At 38.8% G+C, this 21068-nt stretch overlaps 1 protein-coding gene and 1 pseudogene across 3 annotated transcripts in view; both read left to right on the top strand.

The window, feature by feature from the left end:
• Positions 1-10312, top strand: part of Spata6l (spermatogenesis associated 6 like) — a 52514-nt gene extending 42202 nt beyond the window's left edge. For all 3 annotated transcript variants that reach the window (XM_076846012.1, XM_076846010.1, XM_076846011.1), the window contains 3 exons: positions 5029-5122; positions 6142-6243; positions 10253-10312. In XM_076846012.1, coding sequence (XP_076702127.1) covers positions 5029-5122; positions 6142-6231 — 184 coding nt within the window. In that variant the 3' untranslated portion in view covers positions 6232-6243; positions 10253-10312. The remainder of the gene's footprint in view (positions 1-5028; positions 5123-6141; positions 6244-10252) is intronic.
• Positions 10313-11899: 1587 nt separating this feature from the next.
• Positions 11900-13351, top strand: LOC143392489 (large ribosomal subunit protein eL43 pseudogene; annotated as a pseudogene).
• Positions 13352-21068: the final 7717 nt, after the last annotated feature.

The following is a 21068-nucleotide window of genomic DNA, read 5'->3' on the forward strand; positions in this document are numbered from 1 at the left end:
TACAGATACTATTTATCTATACATTTTTATCTATTATAAATTTTAAAATTAAAGTTCTTTATTTCATCAGTATAAAAATCTTTGCTATAGAAATCTTAGAAAATAATGAAAAAAAGTGAAAAACAATTTCTCATAGTCCTGCCAAAGACAAGTATATTAACATGTGGATGTATTTTCTTTTTCTAGAGATAGTTTCTTTCTTTGTCTACATTATTATCACAGATAATCAAAATACATTTGCATATGTCTGGAGGACAGACCAGAGAGCTAAAAGCTAGAATCTGCATTTGCCAAACTGCACTCTGGGAAGGTGACCAAATGCCCACATTCTTTGGGTCTGCCCTGAGTTGAGCCCTCTAAGTTCTGGGAATCCTCTGAGTCTTAGGCAAGCCAGCACAGGTGATCACCTCAACTGCAAATAATATTTTAAAGATAGTTATTTTATTTTAAATGGGAAAGATATGCCCATTTTCTTTTCTCTGTGTTATTAGTGAACAGAATAAGAAAGAAATGCCCATACCAAAAGAATACTGTTGATCACAAAGGAATTCATAGTAAATATATCCCAGAACCAAATAGGCCCTGAGATTTTAACAGGAACTATGTAAAATTTGAGGTACATAAGGAAAGTGGCAATCCATTTTTAGTGTTTTTCAGAAATGATAGAATAACTATATTAAAATGCTAATTCATTTAAGGAAACAAGGTAATTATTTTAATAATATCTATTAATGTATGGTGAGTTCTTGATTATTGACTTTATTGGAAAATAATATAATATAGATTTTTGAAAACCAGCATTGGCACATTGAGATAGGTGGTTAGACCACACACTTATACCTGTCTCTGTGCTTAGTCTCCATTGACTCCTGATTTATACTTTTGCCATCAGACTGGAATGTAGCAGGTTGGCAAAATGGGGGGTTATCCCAAATTCAGAAACTTGCAGAGAATTGATTTGATAGACCTTTATTTATTTACTTATTTATATGTGGTGCTGAGAATTGAACCCAGTGCCTCACACATGTTAAGCAAGTGCTCTACCACTGAGTCACAAGCCCACCCCTGGTAGAGATTGATTTGAAATGGAGAGTGGGAAGAACCTTTAACTGATGGTAATTGGGAGACTTGGCTCTCATGCTTGTCTTTATATAAGTGCTGTTTGATCTCTCACAAATCTCCAACCTTTTAGACTTCAGTTTTGTCATCCTTAAGATGAATGTGATGATCAAAGATCCATCTTCTTTCAACCAACAATTACTTCTCTGCTGCCAGAACTAGGAAAAACCCACAGCTTTTGTCCATGTGTTGTATTTATGTACATCTTCCAAATTCCTTAGAAATCAGTTCAGCAAGCTTTTCTGAGAGACTGAACTGAGTATGCAGTTATTGGGCAACTGTTATGTGCCATTTACACGGTCATGACATGTCTGCTTCCCAGTTGCTTACACACTAGATGAGAAGGCAGACAGAATCCCATCCCATTAAGTATGAAATGGATTGTGTTATGTACTTAATGGGAGTACATTCCAAATGAAGGGGAAAGACAGTGCAGGAGGAGATTAATTCCTTCCTGAGGGAGATCTGGGAAGGCCTCATTTCTCCTTCTGCCATATGAAATGGCTTATGCATTCATTCAACCAGACTTTTATGACTGTCTTTATAGAGCAGGTCAGAGATTCTCTGGATGACATGATTGCTCATGTTTTTTGAGTCAGTATCAGTATATACTGAGATTAGAATTGAGTGTATGGTTAGAGTGTGGAATCTCTATGGTTAAAAGAGTGTCTCAGAGGGAAAACAGGACTGTTAACCAATCTGCTCTGCCTGGAATGGGAATACTTAACATTTAACTTATTTCTCCTGATCTCTGAGAACTTGAACCTAGCACAGAATTTTTTTTTAAAAAAAGAAAAAATATACAAAGAGCTTTCTACAGGCAGAACTTTGTGAATAAAGCAGACAAAATGCTACTAGAGTATAAAGGAAGAGAATGCTACTAGAGTATAAAGGAGGAGAATGGCACTTCTGGAATGTTTTGTGGAAGAGGGAGCATTTTCATGTGGCCCCCAAGGAAGGAGACTAGTTTATGATAGAGTTAATGGGAGTGAGGACTGGGAGATAAGATTGCAGGGCACTGTCAGTCTCTGAGTTTTGCGGGGGATAGTGAGTGTCAGTGCTCAGAGATCTGAGGGGCAGAGGATGCCAATCTGAGGAATTTGGGCTTTGCTTAGAAGAGAGTGGGAAGCTTTTGCAATGTCGCCTTTAGGAAGGTGAGTCTTCAGACCAGCATTTTATTATCTATTTATAATGAGACAGAGAATTCTGTGTGTCCAGAGTCACTCTAAGCAACTAACTTTGGACCTAATTGGACTATGAGTTTGTAAATGAGGCCATGATCCATAATGACAAAAGAATGCCATGGCCACAGAAAGGTCATCCAGTTTGCCCATGGTTGTCCTGACTTTAGAGCCCAAAGTTCTGCTTCCTGGGAAACCTCTGGGTCCTGGACAATCCAAGAGATGGGGTCACCTGAACTCCAGAGGAGTTTAAGGCAGCTGTTTTGACTGGAGGATATACCTGTCATATACTTGGGGAACACCTCATTCCCCATTGATTTTAGAGTAATTACAAAGACAGACTTCTGAACAGGAAGGGTTATCAGCACCTTGTCCCCACCTTACCAATGATTCTTTTCACAACAGTACCATCAGAACCAGTCTCTGTGCCCAGATCCCAAGAGTGCATGAGAAACACCTCTTGAGATTTTCCTATCTTAATACTGAAATCAGTAAGGTCTGAGGTCATAGGGATAGTTTGGAGTGAGATTTTGGATTGAGATTCAGCCTAAGTGTTGAATGGAAGAAGTGCAAAGTCCTTTGACTATCAAGGTAAAAATAGTAGTCCCAAAGGAGAAAGGAACACTCTCCAGCCCAACCCCCATCTCTACCATCTGGATAGTGTCACACCCTCTTCAATGTACATCCTCACTCTTCCTTCCACATGAGAAGGTGAATAACATGGACAAAGCTGTAAAAAATAAACAGCACTGAGCCAGTCTGCTGGCTCATCATTCTCAAAGAATAGAATCTCAAATGTAGAATAGATTGTAGGTAACATGCAACATATGTATTTATACTGTATGTGAATGTGGGAATTCCTTTGGTATTTTGAGACTTATAAAAAAGCATACACAGTGTCCAGCTGGTAGCTATTTTTAAATGTTAATTTGATTTATAGTTTCAAAATATTTCTATTTCTTCCTCTTAAAAATTCTTGGAGAAATTTACAAATGATATGTGTGGTCATTTCTTAAATATAGCAGTACTTTAGGGGAAGCTTTTGTTTGCTGTGAATTGTTTTTTGGGGTTGGTAATGGTTTGGAGTAGAGTCATTTCTACTCTTGGTCTTGTCTCCCTGGAAACCAGTGGGACATGCTTGTTACAGAGAGACTTGTGATCAGAAGCTGGATGGACCTGGAGCTATGCAGAAGGGCAACTGTACAGGAGTTATTAGCTTAGTGGTTATAATAACTGTATTCCCAAATGCTCCTGGCATTTCCAATGTTTGTCATAAATAACAGTAGAGAATGCTTTCATCTAAATTGCTGAAATTCTTTAGGCATTTTTAGGAAACAGTATCTTTTCATCATCAAATTGCTATATACACTTTTAGTTTAGTTTGACCACAGAATTTAGGTTTTGGTATCTACCCCCTCCCAAATATGAGTGAGTGAATGAATGAATAAATGAATTCACCACCAAGCAATATTCTTTAAATACTTACTGTGGTATTTGATACCTACTATTCCTGGGATGAGCTATTAACCAGAGTCTCATTCCAATATCAGTCTTAGGAGTGGAGAAAGACATTAACCAGATAATAACAAAATGTTCACTGGTAGAAGTACTATGAATGTGGTATTGGGAAATGGAACTCTAAGTGCATATAATAGGTCAGCTGACCTCCTCTACAAAAGACGGCTCAGGTGAGACTCTTTGGGAAGTCAGCAAAAGAATTGAGCCCAGAAGTATAGTAAAGAGTTAATAAGAGTAGGGATAGGGTTTGGGAGGTGGTGGTGTTGTAGGCAGAGGTCTTGGCGAATGCCAGTGGATGGGCAAAAATGCTTCATGTTGAGGAACTGAAGGATACTATCAGGTCTGTGGTTAAGTTTGGGGTGTAGGTAGTCTTTAATTTAGGTAGTCTTTACTTAATTTAATAAATAAACAGCACTGAGCCAGTTTGCTGGCTCATCATTCTCAAAGAATAGAATCTCAAATGTAGAATAGATTGTAGGTAACATGCAATGAGATATAAAATGAAATCCTTGTGATAGAAAATAAGGGCTTAAATTTTATATGAAAAATTGAGGGATTGAAAATTTAAATGTAAAAGCAAGATTTGTTCTTTAGAGAACTATCTGAAAAACACAGCAAAGTCTGAAGAAGAAAAGAATTAATTTCTCCTAGCCCCACATTCACATACAACCATTTTAAAAAAATATATTGGTTGTTCCTGTTCCCTAGTTGTTTTCTTATGTGTAAGTTTTATAAAGGTATTGAAATTATACCATGTTAGACTGTGGTTGTAGCTCATTGAAGGAGCACTTGTCTAGCAGGTGTGAGGCATTATTTTCAATCCTCTCAGAAAGAGAGGTGTGGGGAGAAAGGAAGGAAGGAAGGAAGGAAGGAATTGTGTCCATGTATAACTAAAAAAAATTTTAAAAAGAAATTACACTATGTATACCATTTTGCATGTTGCTGTTTTTCTTATGATTAAATTTTTAGTATCAACCCGTGTTTGTTATGTACTCTTAAGACAGTGTCATTTTTTAAAAAGTATGTTTATTTTTTAAAGATTTAGGTGGACACAATATCTTTATTTTTATTTTTATGTAGTGTTCAGGATTGAACCCAGTGCCTCGCACATGCCAGGCGAGCGCACTACCACTTGAGCCACATCCCCAGCCAAGACAGTGTCATTTTTAGTAGCTGTATAATACTTCACTCTGTTTACTCTGTTGAGCAGGTTCCATCCTGGTTCTCAGCCCACATGGAAGAAGATCCATGAAAGGGTATGCAGTCTTCTTACATCCCATAGAGCTCAGCAACATGTGAACAAGGTTAGGAGTTCCGATGAAACTAAATCTTTATTGACAAAGTAATAAGGGAACTGGAACTTGCAATCTAGTGAGGGAAACACACATTAATTAAGTAACTACAGGAATAAATGTAAAACTGTGACATTTACCATGGAGAGTACAAGGTGACCTGAGAGTGTGCAGCAGGGGCATGTGAGTAGTTAAGAGCCAGGGAGGAAGAGGAGGAGGAGGAGCTTAGATCTGAGGAATGAGTGGCAGCTACTTTGGTGCACACCTTTCATGGAGTGGAGGTCCCGTGAAGGGGTCCTTTTAAAGGACTGAGAGAAGATGGTCTAACTTGTCTGTAGCATATTTCCTCTACACTTGGGACCCCAGTTCAGAGAAGAATATGGGGTGTGTGTGTGGTCCATGTAAGATTGAAGAAAGTTTTTCTAAAATTTAATAAGGTGATTTTGGCTGTTTGACTTACATGTGGGTGTTAGGAGCATTCTGATCCATTGGTAGAAATATCCAGGACTTTATGTGTACCACAGACCTACAACTAAGCCACCTTTAACAATGCAAAAGAATACAAATGAAAGGTTAGTAGTACACTCGGTGTCTGAATATAACCATGCCATATATAGTTGAATTGGTCACCTTGGCTTGTTAAATACTGCCATGTACTAAATTTATGGGATGATATTTACAGGTGGATATTGATTACTGTAACGATGAGAGTAGTGGATTACTTCCTCTTCGTGAAGTTATTGGTTTTACCTTAATTCGCAACCTTTCCAAGTAAAGGACTCTCTTTAAAATGAAGAAAAAAAGAAAGAAAGGAATGGAAAAAAGAATGAAAGAAGGAAGAAAGAAAAGAAGGAGGGAGGAAAGGAAGGAAAGAAAGAGAAAGAAGGAAAGAAAAGAAGGAGGGAGGGAAGCTACATACCCACACATACAGTGAACACCACAGATTTGGAATGTATGGGATGCTCACACAAAAACTACACATCTGGGTATTATTGATCTCTATTAGTACAATTTCTGGATGTGTTTTATAGGAAGATTCTACCTTTGAAATAAATGATAACCTTGAAAGACCAGGCTGCTCTCCAACGAAATACCCACTGCATGAAGAGATATATTTTTAACTGCTGTCATAAGTAAGTAAGAAGCTTCAGTACTTATTATCCTTTTGTGAAAAAAATTGAAGTTTTCTACCAATGAAGTAACTAAAAAATGTTGTGGACAGAAAATGTGGAGGAGACCTAAGGGCGGTGTTCTTCCTTCACCCAGTAAAACTCAGTAAAGAATGAAGGTACATATATCTGCCAGCTCTCTTGCCTCCTATCCTGCCTGCTGTCTTTATCTAAAGACCCTTGGGCTTCTTTGAGCTCCTTGAACCAGTCCCTTTCCTTGAACCAGGGGCCTTTGCACTGTTGCTTTCTCCATCTGGAATTCTTCCCGCCTCTGCCCGGGTAACTTCTGTTTGTCCTTCAGCTCTCCTCACTTTCCATGACACTCCCTCCTTTATAACACCCTGCACTTATCTTTCATTAAGTGCAACACAGCTTTTTATTATTGTTTCAAATCAGTCTCTTCTACTAGAATGAAACCTTCATGATATCCAGAACTGTATCTCTTGTCACTTGCCACTTTAAATTTAGCATTTTGTGCAACACAGGGAATCCCATTTAACTTTTCAATTGGACATACTGGCTGTGTGTCCCAAACAAGAACCTGCCTTGCCACCCTCATCTGCCATTATTCTCACATCATCTGGCCCTCCCTGTGGTGGCTACTTAGTAAACTTTCTTATAAGTGAATGTCAAATAAGGTAACTCTATCTCATATTTCAATTCAGATATGTGGTAAAGTGATTGGCCACATTATGGGCTGTTCATCATTTCTCAGGTATTCTCTTATATTTTCCTTTCTGAACCAGGCCCAGAATAATATAACTTTTAGAATGGTATTCTTGCCTGTGGATAGTTGAAAGCTTATTTCTGTGGATGAGTGTGAAGCTGGGGAACTCCTTTTCTGCCATCCTGCTGACCAAAGTCTCAGCTTTTCCTTATCAGATGCTTCCTAAATCCCAAGAATGGGTCCAAACACTTCACATGTATTAAATGAATTGATACTTACTTCTCACAACAACCATATGAGATGGGTACTATTATTAGTTCTGTTTTACAGAGGGAAACTGAGGCACTGAGAGATTTAGGTACCTTGCTCAAGGTATCATATCTAGTGAATGATGGAACTGACAACATAAACTTAGGAAGTCTGGCTTCAGAGACCATCCTCTTAACCATTACAAAGCTAGAGCGTGTGATAGGAGAACTCTGGGAAGAAAGACAGCAGGTATATAAACAAGAGCCCTTTGATACCCAAGCAGCGTTTTCAGACACTGCCCTTGGATGTCTCCCAGTAAGATCCTATTGTGTTACATTATATATTTCTCACTCCAGCCACATCAAAATAATTGAGTCTTTTTAAACAATAAAGGAGTATGGGATAACCTGCTAGATTTTCACTATAGTCAGGCTCCTGAAAGTCTGCTTTAAAGGATCATTTTTTGCTTTAGGTCACAATTCACCTTGCCCCAGGGCTGGCCAGGTCTCCTCATCTTTATCACAGAGGAATGTGGAGGACAGCTCAGTAATTGTCTACATTAGAACGTTCTGCTTTGTAGATTAAAGGATTCTAGGCCACTTAATCTATGGTCATGAAAACAGTCATCTAGGCTTTTATTAGGTTGTGGCACAGAACAAACATAGCCCACATAATTACGAAATGCCAAATTGCTTTGAATTTCAACATGGGTAACATCAAGTTACCTAAAGCCTGACCAGCTGGTGTGGACATTGATATGAGGGGACTCAGAAGAGGTAAAAGAAAAAAGCTATAAATTCTGTCTTGGAAAATGGATTTCCTACAAATCAGGAGTCACCACCCCCCTGGGGTTTGGAATATGCTCATGAGTGTTTTCCGGAAACTACCCATTCTATCCTTTTACTAACTCCCCCCTCCTTTTTTTGTATTTTTAAAATTTATTTCTTACCTGACAATAGTGGAGTGCATTACATTCATAATTATCCATTCCACTTTTTCAGCTATGGATTCCTAGTGAGGCAGGATCCTGGAGCGTCATCATATTAGGGAGGTTCTTGTGAAAAACCTGGGTGATTCTGGCTAGTCTTAAGCAAACAGGGCTGTGTAACTAGGGAATATCCAAACAAGTAAAGTCAGGTAGACACAATAGCACAGCTATCGTCACTCCTGTGGGTTGGGAAGCGAGATCCCAGAGAGGATGCATATGGCACACTGTGCTGCATTTCCACCACGTGTTCTGGTCGATACCTTCCTCGAGGACTCTCCTGACTGCAGCATAAATGTCTGTCCTGTCCCTTCTCCATATCAGCTCTTTCATTGTCAGTCAGCTTTTCCTCTCCTGGGTTTCAAGATCTCAGGGAAACCTAAAAGTGGATTCTTAACCATAAAAAAATGAGGGATTCTTAAATACAACTATCTTGCCAGGTAGAGAGAGGATAGAGGGAAGAAATGGGTAGAAGACACTGGAATACATCTGTTTCCTCCTTATTCTGGATGTTTTGGGACTTGGTACTTTTGACATAAAACAGATTATCCCTTGTATACTTTAAAATTGTGAATTTTACTACAAAAATAACAACAACAACAATAAAAACTCTGAACTCCTCAGGTTATCCATAGTTCTCTTGGACAGGGAGGGCATGATTGCCTCTATTCCATATCCCTTACCAATGTGTGAACTAACTGCCCATGTCTGGTACACTTTCTGAGAATCCATTTTTGGAGATGGGTTTACAAGGCCATCTCTGTAACACTCCTGATTCCTATGCAGTCAGGCCCTCTGCCTTCTGTGCAGGAAGCGGAGACTTAGCAAATTGCACTAGATCTGGCCCACTGGACTCTCTATCCCTGTGAGCATTTGCCCACCTGTGATTCCAAATTCCACCCTGTGGCTTGCCCTCAGGGAGAGAGAGATTGAAGTTTCTTGTATTGCCTCCAGCCGGTCAGTGAGGAACTTGAGCCTGGATTTCCTCAGACACTAGGAAAAATTGTATCCCTGAACTTTTTCGAAAATTGAAGAATAACAAAAAGGAAATACATCAAGAAAAGATAAAGGACGCAAATAAATTGAAGTACTGGTTTCTGATCCTGTCATAGCTCATTGCCTCTAGTTCCTAAGACAGTAGCTGGTATGGCATCTAATCTCACCTGTCTCCACTGGGTAGGGGCCATTTGACTTTCTTTCATAAGGGCCCAAACACCTCTGTGAAATCAAGCTGAAAGCAATTCCGCCTTCACTGCTGAGCCATGCCACTGTTCAGGGCTCTCTCTCTGACTTGGTCACCAGTTTCTGAGGGATTTGGTGATTTGTGAGGATTGAAGCAATGGATAATGGTGTACCTTTCTTCATCCTAGGAGCTTTCTGTCCTGTCAGAGACTAACAGACCACACAGGCAGTGGCTACCCACCCAAATCAGCAGCAAACTTATGGGTTAGCAGTTGAAGAATGAGCATTAGAATCACTGGGAGTGCTTTGAAAAATTTTAGTGCCTGGGCCTCACTCACTCCAGAACAATTTAATTTGAGTCTGTATAGGTGGTGCCTAACACTGGTATTTTTTTAAGGTCTCTCGGAGATTCTGATGCACATTTAGGATTGAGAATCTCTGCAATAGATTGTGAGTTTCTTGAGGATGGGGAGTTTGGAACACCCCCAAGTTCCATACTTAACCTCCTCTGTGCTCAATAATGATTGCTCTGTAGAATACAGTTGATTGGAATATGTTGGACAATTCAACAATTATTTTGTTTGTTCCAAGCATTTGCTACACACACACGACTAGTAACAATGCCCACAATAATACTAGGAGGTAGATACTTCAAGTATTGTCAAACTGATATTTTACAAAGAGGTCAAATAACTTGTCCAAGGTCACACAGGTGTTATTCTGCACTGGGAATCTTGGGAAAAGAGACTCAGAAAGCAAATGACCTCATTTGTTTTCATTGGCATAGTCTGAGAAAAGCTAAATGCCAAGAAGGATAGTATGAAATATTCTTTTTCACCTTGATTGTGTTGATTGTAGTGATGGAGTATGTGATGTCTCATATTTCACAGGGGAAAACGATGAAGGCTGGAGGAGGATCACGAAGAGCTTGCTCAAGACAACTACACATCCTTGGAGAAATGAACAATGATCTTTGTTGTCTCTATTGATTTACTGGTGTCTAATCCCCTTTATATCAAACCCTGTATTCATTCTTTTTTGCCCAGGTAAGAATTATTGATTAAAATGTTTGCTGTTTGGGGCTCACATTTTCTTGTCACCTGGAACATTGTGTTTTGTTGTGGCAGGTGCTTTTCCATTTGCAAAGCACGTGTTAGAATTCTGACAAAAAGGTCAAGATGCTTTCTCAGCTATTCTTTATTTTTGTCAGTGAATGTGTTCTTGAAAATCTTATCTTCCCTCTTCCTTCTTTCTTTCCCTTCCTTTCTCCCTTCCTTCCTCTTAAATTTTATATGCAACAGAAGTTGCTAATTGGGGGAATAACCTGATAAATCCTGCAGGAAACAATTGTCAACCGGATTTTCTCCTTTTGGCAAATCTGATTTTGTTGTTATTGTTGTTTTTAATATTAGGCTTGATTTATATGAAGTACTCTTAAAATGTAGGAAAAGAGAATTATTTCTGGAAAAATTCACATTTTGTTTTAATGGTTGAATTTCTATGATAAATTTGTAAGAGGAGGCAGTTTCTTTGGATTGTGGTTTAAACTGTTCTGTTCCCATCCCTTCCTTTTTTTACCCTTAGTAATTCTTAATAAATTTAGATGAAGATCAAAATCTTTCTCAAGCATTTCTCCAAAAGAACTACATTAAGTAAATAGGTTCCACAGAAAGGTCTGCCAAAAAACAGACTTTAAATTAATTAGTAGGGTGCCTTTATGAAATGCTTACATAGTTGGGGGGAGCAGGAAGAGGAAGTAGATGGGAGGAAAGGTTATTAGAAGCACGTTTGTTTTCATGGGCACAGACCCAGAAAAAGGGGGTCTGAAAAATGGAAATCTTCATTTTTTATTCATATTATGACTTAGGCATCTTCTTCTGTCATACTTGGTATGATCTGAATGTTTGTATGTCCTCAAATGTTGAAATCTTACCCTGGAAGGTGAAAGTATTAGGAAGTGGGGCTTTTGGGGAGGTGATTAGGTCATGAGGGTAGAGCCCTCATGAATGGGATCAGTATCCTAGAAAATTAGGCCCAAGGGAGCTTATTTCTCCTTTCCACCACAAGTGAGGATGCAGTGAGGTGGTATCATCCACAAACCAAGAAGAGGGCCCTTAACCAGTTTCCAAATCTGTTTGTGCCTTGGCCTTGAACTTACTGGCCTCCAGAACTGTGAGAAGTAAATTTGTTGTTTAGAAGCTGCCTGGTATTTGGTATTTTGTTATAGTATCTCAAATGAACAAAGACAATATACTAAAATTCTTTTAGTTTTTACAAGATACAGAGAGAGCTAGGTTTTCTTTTCTCATTATGACCACAAAAATTGGTTTGTTAGGAAAACAAAATTAAGTAGAAAAAGAAACTCCCAAAACAAAAACAAAACTCATTTAACTCATCTCAGAATTCTAGTCAGTTGGAGCTGGGGTGTGGCTTAGTGGTAGAGTACTTGCCTAGCACATGCAAGATTCTGGGTTCACTCTTCAGTATCACATAAAAATAAATAAATAAAATAAAGATATTGTCCTCTCCGGGCTCAGGCCTTAGTCATGCGACATGGCTAAATGCACCAAGAAAGTCAGAATCGTGGGTAAATATGGGACCCATTATGGTGCCTCCCTCCGGAAAATGGTGAGGAAAATTGAAATCAGCCAGTACACCAAGTACACTTGTTCATTCTGTAGCAAAACCAAGATGAAGAGACGGGCTGTGGGGATTGGGCACTGTGGTTTCTGCATGAAAACAGTGGTTGGTGGTGCCTGGACCTACAAAACCACATCTGCCGTCAAGGTCAGGTCTGCAATCAGAAGGCTGAAGTAATTGAAAGACCAGTAGAAAGTTCTAATATATAACAAGATTGTGGTTTGCTGTTAATTGTATTAACTGGATATTCTGATGTGAATTGCATTAATATTACCCTTTTAAATGAGATTTGTAAACTTAAGCCCTTCTAATTTGAATTGGAAAATTTTGCTGAGATGGGTTATTGTAATTCAGGGTTTTTTTTTCCCCCCAGTAGTTAGATGATAATGGCATGAAACTAAGTCTTAGGTATATGCTTACCTTTTTTTTTTTTTTTTTAAACCACTGTTCAACTTCTTAGTTGAACATATTGTGCAAAATTTGTTTTAAAGGTAAAATATGCTGTAATACACAAAGGATATACATAAAACAAAGATTGTGTCCAACTACAACTAAAAAATAAAATATTGAAAAAATAAATTAAAAAAGAATTCTAGTCAATTAAAAGCATATATTCTAATAAGCATTCCACCTTTAGAAGCAGACAAAGCAGGCTTAAATTACATGCACTTATAAATGTTTTTGATGTTTTTGGAACTACCATTTATCAATTTGTTATTTTGATATTACCTTTAAGAAGTCATCAAAATTTCAAAAAATACTGTTACATTAATATTATGGTATGCTGGGCTCAGAGGCACACACCTGTAATCCCAGTGGCTTGGGAGTCTGAGGCAGGAGGGTCGTGAGTTCAAAGCCAGCCTCAGCATAAGTGAGGTGTTAAGCAACTCAGTGAGAACCCTGTCTCTAAATAAAATACAAAATAGAGGTGGGGATGTGGCTCATTGGTCAAGTGCCCCTGAGTTCAATCCCCTGTACCCCCCCCCCCAAAAAAAAGATTATGGTACAGTTCTCAGAAAAGGTCCATTTACATAAGTAGTTAGGGAAATAAGTCCTAATGAATTCATATCTCATTTTAGTTATTTTAAAATACATGAAACTCAGTGTTCATTTTTCAAAAATGGTTTGTGCATAACTTCTTAATTTAATAAGATCTTGAATGCTTGCTTTTACTAAGTCATTTTTTACTAAATATACCTTTTTTCTCACTTTCTGATCTGTTAATTCTATTTTTATATTATTATTTTTTAACTTTTTATTTCTCAAAGAATCGTTGTTTTGAGGAGTCATCTTAGGGCTAGGGTTGTGGTTCAGATATTTTGCTTTTGGATTATGTAACAGCATGAATAATTTTGTCATGTATTGGGGTTTGGATTGCTGTGTGAAGATCTGTGTAATTCAACACAATAAAAAAAGAATCTCCACTTATATTGCTTCAGTTTATAATTTATTTCTTGACTTTCACAGATGAAGATCTGTCAAATCCTGGACCATAATTTACAAATATATTTCATGAGATTTTGGTGAAAATCATTGTACATGCTGCTTGTACAATGAGACCTTTATGGCTACTAGGCTAGCTGAAGCTTATAGGGCCTGTATTATAAAAGAGATTTTTAAAAATGAGAGTGTGAATGATATGTAGGACATAAAAGAGGTTTTAAGTGAAAAATGTGAGAAGCTTGATGTGTTATGTATTTGAGTTCAACCTCCCCCTGAATGCCATGTTATTCTCATACCCATGACACCACTCAATGAGTTCCATTTAAAGGGTCCTCTCATCTTTCTGATGGACATTCTGAGGAGTAGGACATTCCCTCTAGTCCATGCTCTGATGAACAAATCTAGTATTTCCAAGTGGACTACTGGCCCTTCCCTAATTAGGGGTTCCAATCAAGAACTACTTGGGAACTTTCAGATTGTGTTAGCTTTCTGTTGCAGTGGCAAAATATGGGAGACAAACGACTTAAAAGAGGAAAGCTTTATTTTGGCTCGAGGTTTCAGAGATTTTAGTCCATGGTCAGTTGGCTCCATTCTATGGGCTTGTGTTGAGGCAGATCATTATGGCGGAGAGGGTGTTGTGGAGCAGATCTGCTTACCTCATGGAGTCAGGAAAGTAGGGAGAAAGAACATGTGAGGGGTTTGGGACAAGATGTACCCTTCAAAGTCAGGCCCCTAGTGACCTACTTATTCTGCCTAGGCCTCACCTCTTAGTAGCCCATTCAGCTAGAACTCATCAATGGATTAATCCATTGATGAGGTTAGTGACATCATGATTGAGTCACTTGCCAAAGCCCCAGCTTTGAATATTATTGCATCAGAGATCAAACCTTTAACAACCTGAGTCTTTAGCATTCATTTCAGATGCAAATCACAACACTGATCTTGGGGGAAATTCCCTGTCATCACTTGCCTTGCCCTGGGAATCCTGACAAGAGTGACAAGAGCTGCAATCCTCTGTTCTATTGGTCTGGGACCCTTCCATCCTCCACACTGGGTCTGGGTGTTTCATTATGGCAATAAAATTACGTTATAGGGGAAAGAGCCTATGCTTACTTTCACCTTCAGAACTAGGGAATCTGGCCAAAACAGGAACATGGTTAGGACAGAAACTCTTCCTTGGCACAGATGGGTCCTTTTTAGGATGGCTGGGTTGACAAAGCCTCTTCAGCAGAGTGAGGCATTCCCAGATCCAAAAATACCCCCTTGGGTCTTCTATCTATCTATCTATCTATCTATCTATCTATCTATCTCTATATGTTCTTTTCCCTTTGTTTTCATATCTCTGTTTTTAAAGTGCTCTGAAGCCCATAGTATAATATGACCTCTCTTCACTTACCCATAACAGTTGAGGCTCATTTACTCTGTGTAACTCATGTAAAGTACGTGGTAGAGCACCTGGAAAACTGAGATGCTGAACAAAGGAATGAGAGAAGGAGTGCAGGAGTATTGGGGGAGGAAGGGAGAGAGAACTTTTATCCTATTTCTTTATTGGCATTCCAGGTCCCCCAAAAGTAGATGATAATAAGGTTTCTAAGACTGTGCCTCTCTCAAACACCCCAAAGTTGCCCTTGACCTGGCCCCCTCTATGGAAGAACATAGGAAAAATTACCCTCTACACACATTGAGGCTAAGCAGGACATACAATAACAATTTACTAAAATTTTATTGAGGATTTTTGCATCTGTACTCATCAAGGATATTGGTTTGTAGTTTTCTTAATGTGTCCTTCTCTGGTTCTGTTATCAGGGTGATACTGGCATTATAGAGTAAATTTGGAAGTGTTCCATATCTTTCTGTTTTAGGCACTTATAGGTGTGAAGACTGAGGACTGAGAAGCAATAGCACCTGGATTTAAATCCTGCCATTTATAGGCCGAGGGCCTTGGGCAAATAATTTAACTCGTTGTGTCTCGGTATACGGATGTGTAAAACAGAGGTAATAATAGTATCTGCCTTATAATGTTGTTGTAAGTGGATGACACATTTTGAAAGCTCATTAAATCAGTGCCTAGCACAAAATTAGCACTCAGTAAGTATTTGCTATTCTTATTCTCATCTCAATTAATTATTTGAGGAGAAAGCACTATTTCCTAGATTTTCTCACTAAGGACACGAAAGCTCACTAAAAGCAAGTGTCAGAGTCAATTTTCAAACCCTGGTCTGTCTTGTTTCCAAACCTCTACCACTTTCTGGTTGTCACATGGGCATTATTGTCCCTGAGGCTGGTGCATCCTGGAAATTCTAGCTGAGGTTTGAAGAACATAAACTCAGCGTTTCAGTCAAAGTGACAGGGCAACTAAGGTCTTTTGACAGTTGTTAGAATGAGGTTAACCACTTCTTGCTTAGGTCAACAAGAGGTGCTTTCTGTTTCTATTTCCTGTCATTGGAAGATTATGTTTGTAAATAGCATTTTTAGGAAGTTCTCCTTCCCCCTCACTTCAAAATAAACCTCCCTGTTCCTTTTCCTCCAGGAATTGACACTTAAGTTGGTATTTTGAACTGAGATAAATACCACACCTGTTTTAATGGGATGACTTCCAGGAACAGATCGTAAGCAGTAGGTGTTATTGCTGGAAGTGCTGGATTCATGGTGGGAACTCCTGGTCATGAAAGCTCATCTGGCATTGCGTAAGGGAAGTTCATCTCAGGCGCATGATGACATTCTTTGTCCATTGAGTCATTCAATCTCCCAACCCTGACAACCAAATCTATTCCACAGACTTGCATGGGTCCACTGAACTTGTATTCACCAAGTTCCTACTATGTGCTTAGTGTAGTACTGGAACCTGTGGGGTAGCAGAGGTCAGGCTAGAGGTGTACAACACAGCAGGTACCTCTGGAAGTCTCCAGACTTACTAGGGCAATGAGATAATTCAAGTGTGACTCTCAAAAAATATTGCAAACTTGAGTGTCTTCAGGATCAGGCAGTACTTGTGACTCTTTGATGCTCTGGGATTTGAAATAAAGGTGAGTGGTGGAAACTGGAGTGAAATGGGCACAGTGACACCTACTCCCCCACTCCCACAGGTTGTTTGAATTCCTCAGATTCAAATGTAAAGCAACAAGGCTCTGTTGCCACATAAAGCTGGTGTGAAGCCATGTCTTGCCCACAACCATCAGTTCTGACTCCTGTTTAATAGTATGAAATAATGATATTGATTAGGTGATGTTTGTGGAAATCAATTTCAGTCCTTTATAATCAAGTCTCATATTGATTATAATAAAGTAATAATAATATAAGGTTATAATATCAGGTAATATCTGATTAGTTACCAAGATGTTGTTATTTCTCTAGATTTCAGGAGATAAGAAACACTGGAGTCTTAGGCTGAGGGCTAAGAGGCTCTTTTGACTTTGAAGAAAAGGAAGAACATATGGAGAAGCTGCTTGGAAAAAGTGAGGCAATTGGAGAGGGGAGAATGAGGATGTATGTGGAGAAGGAAGTGTGCAATAGGAATATATTCTGAAGTTTATTAAATATTAGGACTCATATTTTAAACTTTGTACTATAGACATTAGGGCTTGGGGACAAGAAAGTCAAGTGTCCATCTGACGATCTTATTTAGGATAGTCTGAAAGTAGGTTAGAGACTAGGGGCAGGGAGACTCTGAGAAAGCCTTTGAAGAAGTCCAGAAACTATCCTGAGTTGGGTAGGAGGCCAAAGAAGATAAAAGGATTGATTCAATATCTGGGGTGGAAAGAAATAATGAGACAACTTACTTTATGAAATGTTTTGAAGCCTATGGGTGTGTGTGTGTGTGTTAGGGGTAAGATCTGATTCCTTTCAGGAAGAAGCAGTTAAGTCAGGTGGCCTTGGCTGAACTGTGAAGCCAAGGTAAACTATTCATTTATTGAGAGTGAAGTATTGATTAAGAGAATAATTGCCCTGCAGATCCAAGGATACAGAGTCCTTAGTTTTGTGAGATTTATATTCTCCATGACCTGAGGCAAGATGAACTCAAGAACTAAGGAAAAAAAAATAGGAAGTCAAATAAAATCTTTTTGGGGAGGATTTTTTTCATGGTCTCTTTTTGGCAAGGAGGGATAGGGAACACTTAGAATACTAGGGAGTGGGATTGCTGAGAGGCATAATAGATGTCCTAAGGACAATGGAGGCCTTGTCTTGGATTTAGTTTAGCTTTTTTTTTTTTTTTTTTTTAATTTCCTCTGAATCATTTTCTTTTCTTTGAATCTTTCTTATTATGAAGGTTCTATTGTAGTAGAATGTAGAAGATCATCAAAGTACAAGTTGATTGTTGAAGGACTGCATGGGAAGAGAAAATGAAGGAACATACCACATCCAGTTATTCACTCTGAAGGGAGGCTAAATTTTGGGCCAGCTCTTCACAAAGAGGCAACATTGTTCACTCCAGCTTCCCCCTAAAGCCCAGAGCAGAGGGATTCAAATAAATGCACTAATTTCTATAGACCTGCTTTATAGCATCAAACCTAGTGGAGTCAAAAACAGGAAGACACTTGCAGGGGAAATAATGTTGACTTTAAAAACACAATACTCAATTTAGGAGAGACATAAGTAGAAATTTATGTGGTTAATATTGAGTAAGTTCAGTTTAAAAAAGATAGTAGAAAATGGAAAATGGAAAATGCCCAATAGAAGTTAGAAATGGGATCTAAAGTTTGACCAAGAAGTTAAGGCAAGAGAAATCAAGGGTTTTAGTTACATTTTGTGGATTCATATTTTTGGTAATCATCTACATAAAGTAGTTGGAGTATAGTATTTGAAGCCAAATTAATGAGTGACTTTCTGGTGGAGAGAGTATAGAGAACATTGAAAGGAAGCTCGCTCATTTCTCAAATATTTGAGGGGCCCCTGTGTGTTTGGCAGAGGCAGAGATGAGAATCACAGCAGGAAGCAACAGCAGGAGGAGGTTACAAAGGTGATGGGACAGGGCGGGAAAGAGGCAGGCAGGGATGCCCCTGGTGGTGTCCCCAAAGTCAAGGGGAGAGAACATAGTGGTATGTGAGCTAATCAACAGTGACAAGTGTTGCAGAAGAGTAAACACTGATGACTGGGAAAATGCCCTTTGGATTTCACAAGCAGGGCATTGGTTACCTTGGGATTTCAGGAGAGCTGTAGGGGTGGAAACCAGACTCTTGTGGGTGAGGGTGTTAATGAATGGGAAGGAAATGGAGGGTGAGCATGAAGACCAGAAAGCAACCCCAAACATTTGTCAAGAAAAGGAAAGAGATATATAGTTTCAGTTTTTATTCTGATACCTTCCCATCTTTAGTTTTGGAAAAGGTAGGTCTTCTTGGAAGAACTGATTTTTTTTTAATGTTTAGTTTTTAGTTATAGTTGGACACAATATCTTTATTTTTATGCAGTGCTGAGGATCGAACCTGGTGCATCATGCATGGTAGGCAAGTGCTCTGCCTCTGAGCCACAAACCCAGCCCGAAGAATTGGGTTTTGAATGAAGGATTTAAAGGTGATATGAGGGGAGAGTGATGTGATGAAATGGTATCAGCCATGGAGGAGGTGAGGTAAGGTCACAAGGTGACAGGGGATAATAGGGATATTTTCATCTCTGTTAGAATGTGACAACAAATTTGAGGGAGTAAATTTGATCATAGCCAATGAAAGGCCATCATTAGAAAAGATGAACAGCTTTTAATGAGGTGACAGTTGAATACTATCATGCACAGCCTTTGGCTTTGTAGGCATTTTTGAAACCCCAAATCTTGATTGCTCTACAAAGACTTTGGAATCATGTTGGAGTCCCAGCTCTTTGAACTTGGACAAGGTACCTATCTTGCTAAACCACAGTTTCCTCATCTGGAAAACAAAGGGTAATATTACTTGCTCAATAGAAATATTGAGAAGAACAAATAAAAGTATGTATAGACAAGATCTTGTTCAGTACCAGCACATAGTTAGCACTTGGTGTTTGCAATGATTCTTTTTTAAAATTTATTTTATATTTATCGAGATATGTTTGAAATGCAAAAAGCTGCACCTATTTGATGTGTAAAAATTGATGAGTTTGGAGAGAGTTTTATGCCTATAAAACCATTTCCATAGTGAATATCATAAATCTTTCACCTCCAAGTTTTCTTTCTCCCTCCTTCCCTTTCTTTTCTTCTTTGTGTATATATTTTTTTTTATGAGAACACTTACTATCAGAGCTACCAAAATTTGTAAGTATACAGTACCATATAGTTAACTATAGATACTATGTTGTAAAGTAGATCTTTACAATGCTTCTTTTTTGTCTTGAAATTTTTGGACCACTCAGATTTGAGTTAGAATTAATATTCCAGCACTCCTGGCTCTCTGTGCTTTATAGTGCTCAGTAAAGAACATTGGCACTGGAGCAGGACTGCTGTGCCATCTTATTTGTTGTGTGATCTTAGCCAAGTTGCTTAAATTAACCTTTCATGCAGGTTTCCTCACCTATAGAAAGGAGATAATAATACTTCCACTTCATGATGCTGTTATGAGATTACATGAGTTATTGTTTAGGTGTTAGGAACAGTGCTTGCCACATCATAACTACAATGCCAATATTTGTCAAGTGAATAAAAATCCTCTGTCCTGTCATTTTTTCTTCTAGTATCACGACATTCCATCCCCCCTTCGTTTGGGCAGGGAGAAATCTCACTTGATACCTACAGCTATTAAGTATTAGGTCAACTTCTTAAAGAAATGGGACCCTCACAGTAGAATGGGTAGAGAATAGTGATGGGAGGGGAGGGGAGGGGAGGGGAGGGGGGGTAGGGAGGGCAGCAGAATACAACTGACACTAGGATTGTTTATGTATACACATGGATGTATAACCAATGTGATACTGCAATCTGTACACATGGAAAAATGAGAATTCATACCCTATTTGAGTCAAATGTATGATATGTCAAGATCATTGTATTGTCTTGAGCAACTAATAAAAAAAATAAAATTTAATTTTAAAAAATGGGACCCTTACTTGCCTTAATGTCATTTCTCTGTAAGATAATGATACACCAGAATAGAGTAGGTAGTTGTCTGGCTGGGATAATCTATGAGCGAACTTGTCCTAGGGGCAGAAGAGCAGACTACAGATCCTTGCAGCATAAGTCTGCTTTGTTTGCATCTCTAATTTTTTCATTGATTGAAGGTGGCATGTTTTGCTGACTTAACTAACCCCTCCTGTCAGAGTCTTGCTTGGGTTTGTGTGTGTGTGTTTAATGTGAAGCTGACAAATTCTTGTCTATTGTAATGTTTCTGGCTAAATGGAAATGGAGGACTAGCTGGGAAGCCCTGGGAGGTAAAGCCAGTTTGGCATGCTGGGAAGACAGAAGTGTTGAGGAAGGGTCAGCCAGTGCTCCTTTGTGGCTAACTGGTACTTCTTTTATTCATAATATGCCGCAGTCTCTGGCTGGGTACAAATCACCAGTCACCACACAGCTTGTAGATTCAAACAGCAATTCTTTATTCCCGAACTCACACCGGCCGTCTACAAACACGTTCTGGGGGAATCCACGTTCTCTGCCCAAATCCACTTCTCCCAAATCCACTCTCTGCCCAAATCCACACCGCATGGGCTTCTGTCTCCCAAATATACTGT

This window comes from Callospermophilus lateralis, chromosome 2 (assembly GCF_048772815.1).
Source record: "Callospermophilus lateralis isolate mCalLat2 chromosome 2, mCalLat2.hap1, whole genome shotgun sequence".
In the NCBI taxonomy this organism is placed as follows: Eukaryota; Metazoa; Chordata; class Mammalia; order Rodentia; family Sciuridae; genus Callospermophilus; species Callospermophilus lateralis.